At 38.4% G+C, this 10,898-nt stretch overlaps 1 protein-coding gene across 1 annotated transcript; it reads right to left on the bottom strand.

The window, feature by feature from the left end:
* Positions 1-8,588: 8,588 nt before the first annotated feature.
* On the bottom strand, positions 8,589-9,155 carry LOC103274163 (interferon alpha-17-like). Its single transcript, XM_008071626.1, has one exon. The coding sequence runs from the start codon at positions 9,153-9,155 to the stop codon at positions 8,589-8,591; it is 567 nt and encodes a 188-aa protein (XP_008069817.1).
* Positions 9,156-10,898: the final 1,743 nt, after the last annotated feature.

Genomic DNA, 10,898 nt, shown 5'->3' with positions numbered 1-10,898 from the left:
ATTCCCTGAATTCCTAACTCATCTGCCAAGGTAGATGTTAAGAAAATCATAGAGGTTTTCATATGCATTCTAACAGTAATATGACCTTCAACGTCCGTGTCCTCGCCCCAGCTGCTATATGTGCTTCTGTGGCCAATCACAGTGAAAAACACTGTTGTCACCACTCAGTGAGCCTTCTTACCACAGTGGGTTGTATGACTTTTGACTGACAAGCACTCTAGACCTTCCAGCATTGCCAAAGCATCCCCATACACATGCAGCAGTTCACTGACATCTAGCAAATGGACAACACCACCCCCCTTGGATGAGAAAGGTAACCCAGAGTATCCTGTTCGGATGTTTCCTTCCCCTTGCCCATAATTTGGTTTCTAGACTCCTTTGGACTTGCCAATTGTTGCATGAAAGGGCTTTATATGCAAAGCAGCCCCCAAATGCCCAAGGAGCCTAGAAACCAAAGAACAAGGCAAACAAATCAAATTTGTCAGTAAAGGGTGATTTATTGGATCTTAAGATGGGAGTTTGGTTGGGTGGCAGCAACACTGCAACTCCCAACCCCCAAGGTTTATGCCTTGAGGAAAAAAGTGCATGTGCTCTGGAAGGAACGTGCAGGTGGCTGAGAGAATGCTGTGAATATAATAATACATCAGCTACATTGTGGAGGCATTCCTGAACTCAGGGTTAGGCAGGAGTCAGGCGTCAGATTAGCATCTAAAATAGAGTCACTCTTGTCCCTACAGCCCTCATTGCCCTCGTGCTCTGGCAATACTCGTCCTGGAGTCTTAAGGGGGAATGGGGGGAAACCAGGATGGAGTCCACAGTGCAGGATAAGGCTTGCTTCACATGGGCTCACAGCAAGTGGAGATCATGACAACCCTTACAAGTTTCCTTTTATATGATGAGAAATGAGTTTTTTGTTTGTAGGTGTCTTTGATTTTTTTAAAGACTTCATTATTGCCAGCTTTATGATTAACCATCACAGGCTACATATAACAAACCCTGAACTATTCACATTAATGGATAATTATTCTAATTTGTTATAGATCTAGCTTTGATTTTTTGTTTGTTTGTTTTGTGGACCTTAATCTTCAGAAAGGGTTCCAGATTCTAAATATACCTACTCAGTGTAGACTGCTCCAACTGGGAGGAAAACAAGGAAGAGAATTAAACTGCTAATGTTTTATTTTCTTACTAGATCAAATACATGAATTTCTGTCCCTCCCTGCTGGGAACGCTCTGCTCTACTTGTTAAATGTACTCAAATATCTGCCAAATCCCTTCTGTCCAGGTATTGTTTCATTTTCTTCTGTTCTCAAAGGAGGCTGAATCATGACCAGAACTTAAGAAATTCCTTGGGTTCTCTGGCCCATGAATATTTTCCTGACACTGTGGTGATTTCCTGGGTTCTAGAAAGGAAACAGAAGTTTGCGGCTGGCACTGGAATAACCCTCACCCCTCCAATCCTCTCCAGGCTGCTATGGTTTCAGGGTCCCCCATGCTAGGACTCTGAGGTTGGCCATGGGTCTGTGGGAAAACTCTGCTCTCGGCAGCTACTTTAATCTTCTCTCCCGCTCTGATCAAATCATCTGAACAGTTGACTCAAAGCTGATCATTGCATTGTTCCATTTCTCAAGCACCCTGTGCTGTGACCATCCACGCTTCCAGCATCGCTGTCCTCCTTCCAAGTTCTCAAGCTGCTGCTGGTTTTGTCACCTTCTTTATGTTCATGATGTGTGCTTTGGCTTTTTAAACAAGTGAAAGCCCTGTACTTGGGGCAGTCTCCTCTTAGGAGAATTAGAAGATGGAAGCACCTAAACAGAGATACAGGTGAGAGCTCCTGCATTCTTTATCACCTCTTTGGGTGTAGAAGTGTGGGCAGGGCTCCCTCCATTTGCTGTGTTGGTGATGCACTGAACGTCAGTGGATCTTGACCCCTGAAACTGATGAATCACCTTGAAGGAAGGGTCGAAGTGAGACTATGTTCACACTTTTGCTCCCAAGGTTCTAAATCCTTGGCTGTCTCCAGCTGGTGCTGCATGGCAAACATTCTCCACATCTTCCACACACCAGTGGACTAGATGCTTCTGGCTGGGGTAAGGATGAGGGTGGGGCAAGTAATGTTTTGCTGGCAGGTGGATGAGATGGGGCAGGAAGCTTGGCTCTCACTTTCCCACCACACCCTCTACCCTGGCCCCTCCTATCTGCAGCTCAGTTCCTCCATACTCTAGACTATACAGCAAGTTAATAGCTCCGGAATATAAAACAAGATGCAACTGTAGATATTTCCAGGGCAAGGTGACAGTATGGGGTCAAATTATAGAAATTTTGCACCCTGAAAATATAATGGAAAACAAGTTGCCTTAAAAAAAAAAAGAAAAGAAAAGCAAAACTGCAACCAAAGAATGAAAGGGGTTGTAATATATGAAAAGTGTTAGGCAATCACACAGAGCCACGTTTATTTAAAAATGTCCGTGTTGCCCTCCTCCTGAACTGGTATTCCCATAAGCGCTAGAGAAGGAAAGAAAGGCAAAGCACAAAAATCGTGTAACATGTAAATTAGACCCCTCTAACCCATCAATAGGAAAGAATCTAAAGGCTGGGTGGGTCTCTAACCTGAGGCAGAGATCCCTGCTAAACAAAAACCATGCCCTGCTACCTGAGCACATCACACCTGGGCAATTCACACACCGGATTAATTCCTTTAATTACAGTGTTACCTAGATTACTCCAATACCTCACCATTCTGCAGGCGGCAGCTGGCAATCATTGTATTCTTTGAAGTGCCTTTACTTATACCAGAGTTTTCTCTAACTGCTGAGCCAAAGTGGAACTAATGCTAGCTCTTTTTTTTTTTTTAATTCAAAGGGAGAGGATTTTCTCCTAATTATAAAGTCAAGGAGCATGATCGGATAATAGGAATAAATTTGTGAAACTGACAACTTACTCTAAAGGAAGAGCTAACGTATCATCAAACAGGAGATTTTTTTTTTTTTTTTTTCTCCTGAGTTCTCTTGACGTCTCACAGTTCGACAAGGAGGCTCCCTGACTTCATGCCTCCTTCAGTAAGAAAAGGGACTGAAGGGTCAGGAGAACTTGGAAGGCTGAGCAGGCTGGAGACAAGGGACACATTCTGACCCTTTCCTCACATAGCTGCCTGAAACTGGGGGCAATTTCCCTCTGTAGATACAAAGGTTAAGGAACTGATAACACAAACAAACAAACAAACAAGACACAAAATCCTTTTTAGCTCTGAAGGGAAATGTTCTGCCAGGGGCAGACATCGTAAACAGAAAAGCCCCTCAGACTCGGCTGCTGTCTTGATCAGTCTTGGTCAGGAGGTGGCTCTATGCCTCCTCAATGTTTTTAATAGTCCCCAAGTAAAATGGGACCTGCCTTTTATTTCCTTTTGGCTACAGCTACAATGACATCATTGTTACAAGGACATTCTCTCTTTTTCAAAAATTTTCATCATAAAAAAGACCCTTTTATCTAAGAGCCTCTGAAAAACCTAAAACTTCTACTCAACTTCTGCTTTTAATTGATGGCTTTATACTCTTAAGGAGAAACTGGACGAAACTCACAAGAGAACAGAAAACAGCTGCATGAATGGGCAGTGCAGGTTAATGAGGTGTGAAGAGGAGAGCACAGTGGGGATTTCTAGAGGAAAAGGAAGGAAAGTATTGAGACATGGGAGTAAAGGATGGGATCCAAAACAGGGCAGGAAGGAGGAGTGTGCCAAGATCAGCAAATGAGTACGACATACAGGTATATTTCACTTCAGTTTAGGAGATGACTTCTCTTCCAGGTATTTCTGCAAGCCACTCTTTCCTGACTGAATATACAAAACAGATTTATTTTCCAAGTGAAGGGTGACTACTTTTGGTCTTCTCCAGAACACATCCCAGGACTGCATTTTTTTCAGACTGTCTTGTTTTTGTAGACAGTTGTGAGAGAGTGGCAGAATTCCCTAATCTGATACTTGTATACAAAAGTAAGAATATAATAACCATATTTTAAGCTCTCACTCAGTGAGAATTGTTCTTAAGTGTTTTTAACATGTTTTAGTTTGTTTAATACAACAATTCTACAAATATTTCTACTCTATCTTTACTTGAGAGAACTGAGGCTCAGAGGAGTTAAGTAAATTTCCCAGGATCATGAATAATTGTTTACAGAATCAAGACTCAATGCAGAACTATATATTGCATATTATGGGCAGTTTCTGAAATTTCATATTTTAGAATTTTTTAAATATATTTTTTGATATATGCTTTGGTTCCAAAATTATAGAAGTCTTGTCCTCTTACCTTGTTCTTCTCTTGTTTTCCTTTTATTGGTACATGCTATTTTATTTTTTTGGCAGTTTTTCACCTATTCTTTATGTTAGATATTGAAGAAAATAAATTCTTTAATCCAGATTCAAACTTCCATCTTAAGACAAAATTATCCAAGAATATCATTTTTTTTGAGTTTCTACAAACAGTGCAGAGTTTTATTGTCTGTATAACATTAAAAATATTTTTTTATATAAATAACTTTAAAATACAGCTTTCGCATGTCATAATTTCTTCTACTTTTCATCAAGGTCAGATTCTTCTAAAGTTGGAGTCAGAATTTATCTTCAAGATAGCCCTTTTAAAGTAGGATTGATGCTTATTCCATGACTGTCCTGTAAGCCCACAATTGTTTTATTTTGGCTTCTTTTTTATCTCCACTTGAACGCTTGAACTGATGAAAACTTCAAAATGCCACCTACGGAAAAGCCCATATTTAAAGTTCATATGTACTATTAAATATATGAAGTTCCCTTATGTATTATTAAATATAAAAGCTCCCTTTCAAAATGAGGTTGCTTAGGTTCCAGATTATCCTAGAACCCAATGCCTAATTTACATATTGAAACTTTCAGGCTTAAAATTGCTCACTGCACACATTTTGTATCTTTTCAATCCACTTTAAGGTTGAATGATCCTACTCCCATTCTCATCTGAATTGGGCCTCTGATCACAAACTCTAGAGATATGCATGTTTCTGATAACTTTTCCCATACATCTTTTATATGTTCTGAATCACACGATATTTACCCAGAATATCATATTTATTGCAATTTGATTATTTGTGCATCCTTAAGAGCCTATGATTCTTATGAAATGGATGCGCTATGTGATAGAGGAAATATGCATTTAAAGTAAGGATGCATTCGTAATAATGTTAAAAAAAAAAGAGGAATTTTTGCATCCTGTGAGTTCAAAATAGTAATACTAAGACCAGTGTGATACCGGGGAAAATTTGGTAACCAGACTTTTAAAGCATATAATCTTTGAAATTATATTATCTGCAGTAACTATATTTAGGAATAGTATTAGACATAGATTTACAGATTTCAGATTATTAGGATTATGTATATTATGTAATACACACACACACATATATGATGTTAATATGGTAAAAAGAAGTTTTCAAAAAATGGTTCTAAACTGATTTGTTGGCAATAAAAACAGAAATCAATGCAAAACCTAATCTCATACCATAGATAAAATGCAATCTCGATGGAATAGAGAATCGGCAGTAAAATTCAATTTTAAATAAGGAAGAGGAGGCCTAGGGTTTAATTTTAAGCTCTGGAGAAATAGCTAGACTACAAAAAATGATTTTTAAAAATGTATACAAACTTCTAACTTCTTCCTGTAACACAGGATATGGCTACAGAGACTTTCTTGGCAAGGTGATGAAAATGGAGACTGATACAGGATTTTTTCCAACAAGAAATTTAAAAAAGGAAAAATTATGTAAATATACATAATATGCTACTGTCAAAGAATGGAAAGTGAATAACACTTGAAAGATGTTAGGGCATTAATTAGAGGGGCACAGTGTGTGTTGGGTAATTTTATGTGTCGAAAAGTCTAGGCCATGGTACCCAGATATTTAGTCTAACGTTATTCTAGTTGTTTCTGTGAAAGTATGTTTTAGATTAAATGAATATTTAAATCACTAGACTGTAATTAAAGCAAATTATCCTTTCTCACATGGATGAGCTTCCTCTAATCAACTGAAGGTCTTAAAAAAAAAAGAAAGAAAAAAAGGACCTCCCCAGAAACAGAATTCTGCCAGCAGACCACCTTCAAATAGCCACTTTGCACCAAGTTCCAGCCTGCCCGCCTGCCCTGAAGATTTTGAACATGTCAAGCTTCCATGTGAGCCAATTTCATAAAACAAATAACTTTTGCTCTATACATTCTATTGATTCTCTTTCTGTGGAGAACCCTGACTTACATTGTCTAGGAAGCCAAGCCTTGTTTGCCTTTTAAATTTGCCCACCTTCCCCTCTAGTGGAGAGGAGATGAAAAGGACAAATTGGTTGACATTTATCCAAGGCCTTGGTCCACTCCCAGTGTGAGAGCAGGAAACCCAAACGTGAAATGTGTAACCTGAGGAAAACATAGGAGAGGATTCTGCAGTTTCAGGCCCTCCCTCTCTTCTACCTGGGCAAATCATACACATTTCCTGGTTAAACGCCTTAATGGAAAATGTGATGCTGAATATAGGAAGGCCTGTCCAATTACAACAAAATTGACCCACTTGAATAATGAGACTTCACTAGCTCTCAAGAAACAATAATACTTTCCATATTCCTTATTTTATATGGAACTTCTTTCTTTTGCTTCTTAGGCACCGTTTTTACTATTGAGTGGACGAGCTATCAAGATCATTATTCAAAGTGACAATGAGAAAAATATTTTTCAGGTGTTAATATTTGAAGTCTGATATTAGAAATGAATCTGCAAAACCAGGATTGTGTTTGGGAGTTTAACGCATTATTGGCATGCGCTTTTCCTGATTAACACTGAGTTCCATACTGAGATGGGCAGCTCTACCGGTCCCCTTGGAGTCCCACAGTACATGGAGTGGGTGATTCTAGGCAGGCCAAACTGGTCTGTACAGTAGGCTGTAAGCAGGGAATATATTTCTCTCTGTCCCTTTACTGTAAGTGGATCCTAAGGAGTCCATGCCCAGCCTGAAGCCAGAGAATTTCTCTCTTGAAAATAGGCCAAGGGCAAGGAAACTGGCTTGTGACAGCAGTAGAATGTGTACTTGCCAAGAAGTAGCCTTTTCACAGCATAAGAGCAGTCCCCAGGGAAGTGGTAGGGTTTCTGCATAAATCAGAAAACAGCCCTCCAGTCTTGGTCACAGCCCTTGTCATACTTGTCCACTGGGGGGGCTGACTTCCCCTGAGAGGGTTTTCAGCAGCCCACACATCAACTGAATCCTGCTTTCTCTTTCCTTTTGGCTACAGCTGCTATTATGTCATATTCAATGGAAACTTAGGAAAGTCTCTCTCACAGATCTTTCCACAAAACCTAGAAATTTTCTTTAACATTTACTTCCTACTTGTGGCATTCTGCCACTTAGCGAAACCATGAAGCTGAAGCCACAACAGAACAGAAAAGAGCTCTGTGTGAAGGAGCAGAAGGTGAAGGAGTGAATGACCAGGGTTCCGCGGGGAATTCTGCCTTGAGAAGAAGGAAACCCTGGGGAGATGGGAGTGTGCCCTGGACTGCTGAGAATAAGGCAGGGAATGTGCAGGTTCCTGAATCAGTACATAAATACCACATGTCTTCTGCATGTCCATCTAGGTGTTGGATCCCTCTCTCGGGTATTTATCAGCATTTTCTCTTGAAGTCCATCTAATATAAGGCTCTTCTTTCTCTCCCTTTAAAGGCTAAGGTTCTCAGAATTATGTTTACGTATTTTTCTCCCTCTACACTGTCTCCTCAAGAGAACCTCTGTTTCCGTCCTGTCAGTTGCCACATGTGAACCTCCAGAGATTGCATTCCTTGTAAACAGCAAATTCACATACTTAACTGACAGTGGACATTTGTGCTTAGACGTCTACCAGTCGACTTATAGAGGATATCTCTATATTTATCTTATTTCTTCACATACCTTGGTCTACCTTCTACAGTGAAAAATTCATAGATAATTTATTCTTTTCTTTATAGCATTTAGCATAACTGGTGTTACGTATAATTGTGGTTTTTCAGTTGATTTCCCTAAAAACTCAAAGATACAAGAGATCAAGATCTGTATTTGTTATGTTCACCTCGAAAGTCCATTTTAACCTTTAACTGGAATATAATAATGATGAGTAAATGAATTGTGCTCCCCATTCTTTGATAAGATTGCACAATCAGGCTTGGAGTGTTATTTTTAAACATAAAAAAAAGAAGTTCTCTATCATAAAATTTTAATAAAGAAACAAAATATAAGTATGAAGAGCAAATAAGTATGAAGAACAAATTTTATTATATTAACCACAGTGTAAAGGGACACATACCATTATACAAACAAAAATAATTTAAATATTATAGTTAAATAAATTTTTAAATAAATAGATACATCAGCATAGTCATCTGTGAGGATGTAGTACCAGTAGATTTAAACATGAAGTGATTAATAGTCCTGAAGTCATGATAAATTTGATTCAATTCTGTCTTACAGCAGAAACAAGAATCTTTGACATGAAGGAACTCATGAAGTGTGATCTGTAGCATTGGTTATTGAGAATCATTTCCATGGTAGATCAGGTCTCATTCCTTCCTCCTTAATATTTCTTGCAAGTTTGTTGAAGAAAGGGATCTCATGATTTCTATTCTGACAACTTCCCAGGCACAAGGACTATATTTCTTTTCCTTTAGGTAGAGGGTGATTCTTTGGAAGTATTTCTTCACCGCCAGGATGGAGTCCTCGTCCATCAAGGGAGTCTCTTTCACCTTCACCTTCTGCATCACACAGGCTTCCAGGTCATCCAGCTGCTGATAAAGTTCAGTGCAGAATCTGTCGAGGAGGGTCTCATTCCAAGCAGCTGATGAATCTGTTGTGCTGAAGAGGTTGAAAGTCTGCTGGATCATCTCATGGAGGACAGAGATGGCTTGCGCCTTCTGGAACTGGTCGCCCCCAAACTCCTCCAGGGGCAATCCAAAGTCATATCTGTCCTTCAGGCAGGAGAAAGGAGAGATTCTCCTCATTTGCACCAGGAGCCTCAAGGCCCTCCTGTGACCCAGGCTGTGGGTCTGAGGCAGATCACAGCCCAGAGAGCAGTTGGACTTGCAGCTGAGCACCACCAGGGCCATCAGCAAAGAAAAGGGCAAGAACATTGTGGATGTTGCAGATATTGCTGGGCTGGTTGAGATGGGTGACCCTGAACTCTAGGATCTCTGAAGGCCTTGCTTTGTGCATAGCTTTAAATAGGGAACATACCAGTTTCCATTTTCTGAATGCCCTTAGGTTGCTTTCTACTTCTGTTTTTGCTTTCCTTTAGGTCTGTACATGGGCTTAGAGCAATGTTTCTCAACCTCTTTTTTTTTTCATTATTGTCTTCCTTTTCCATACCTCAGAGTCTTGTTCATTAATTTTTTTCCTAATTGGTTACCTCATAATAATTTAACAATACAGATATACTGTATAAATATTTATGCATTGCATTTATATCTGTGCTTTATACATTTTTTTTAAGTGGAAAGCTTACTTTTTATTCAATGCTGGGTTAAGAATGAAAATTTTAAGCTGAAAGTTACATTTAAAAGCTATTGACATCCAACTTGATTCTATAAAGGTATAATGTATGTACTTATATAAATTTTAATGAACCAAGTTATATATACAAGGTTATACTTATAAATTACATAATACCAACAAAATAAAATACTTAAAATCTCTCAAAACAGCCAAAAATTGTTTAAAATTATTTTCTTAACATTTATTTGTACTGTACTTAACTTTTAATTTTGCTTCATTCACAAAATAATTTTTGACTTGACTGCTAGATATTAATCTAAGCATAGTTAACATTTTTCTTTTCAGCATTTGACATCAGTATTGATGTACTGAATAACTTAGAATAATTAAATAATAAAATACCAAGTACTCATGCTTTATCCTCAAAACCTTTGAAGCACTGAGGATCAAACATAAGCTATACCCACAAGACAACCAATGGCAGCCCATGCATATGTCAATAGAGGCCACATCTTATAAGACTTTGAGATCTTAATAGAAAATAATAGAAAGAACAGTCCACTAATAACAACCATCTATTCAACACAGGTTTGTAGCACTAAGGTTGCATACATTTTGCGTATCTCCTGTGAATTCAATGTCAGTGGTGCTCTGGTAATGCACAAGAAATTCATAAAGAAAAAAATTACAATTTAAGGTTTTGTTCCAATTCCGCTTTGAAGTGCCACAAATCATTGTAATAGATAAAATTTGCCCACACCCCCAATAACTAACTTTTGCAATCTTGGTAGCCCTGCTATTCCCCAAAAGAATACACAATTGAGAAGACATCAATTTGATTTTTTAAAAAACTTCATTCAAGTCTCAATTTCCTTTGAGACATGCCAATCCTAGTTAATTCTTATCAAATAAATAAACCCCTCTTTCTCCTGAATGTCCTTAATGAGATGTCAATATAATAAAGGGATAGTAGCTTGTTCTACATAGCATGAAAGACATCAAATATGCTTGTTTCTCATTTCCTTTTTCATAGAAACAAAGTTGCTTTTTGCATCCCAGCATATGGAGACAAGAAAACAAGTGCTTATATAAATGGGATTAAATATAAGAATGGAAGCAATATCCCACTAAGAAAAAAAAATGGGAAAATGTAACTTACCTATAAAAAGCTACATTTTCAATGGAGATCAAGGGATGGGGAAGACAGAAACAAAATGGTGAAAGGGATAGAGATCAAAGTGAGCCAATGAACATGGGCCCCAAGAAAAGTAATTATTTCCTAAAGAGGTGCTTTCAGAAATGAAGGAGGCACATCAAGCACAATCCTTGTATGGAAGAAAGCTAAATTTGTGAAGCACAATATTTTCTCTGTATAATAGACA

Source organism: Carlito syrichta, unplaced genomic scaffold, assembly GCF_000164805.1.
Source record: "Carlito syrichta isolate Samal-C Ts95f unplaced genomic scaffold, Tarsius_syrichta-2.0.1 Scaffold314566, whole genome shotgun sequence".
Lineage (NCBI taxonomy): Eukaryota > Metazoa > Chordata > Mammalia > Primates > Tarsiidae > Carlito > Carlito syrichta.
Note: the sequence above shows the minus strand (reverse complement) of the source record. Positions and strands in the feature narration are given on the sequence as shown.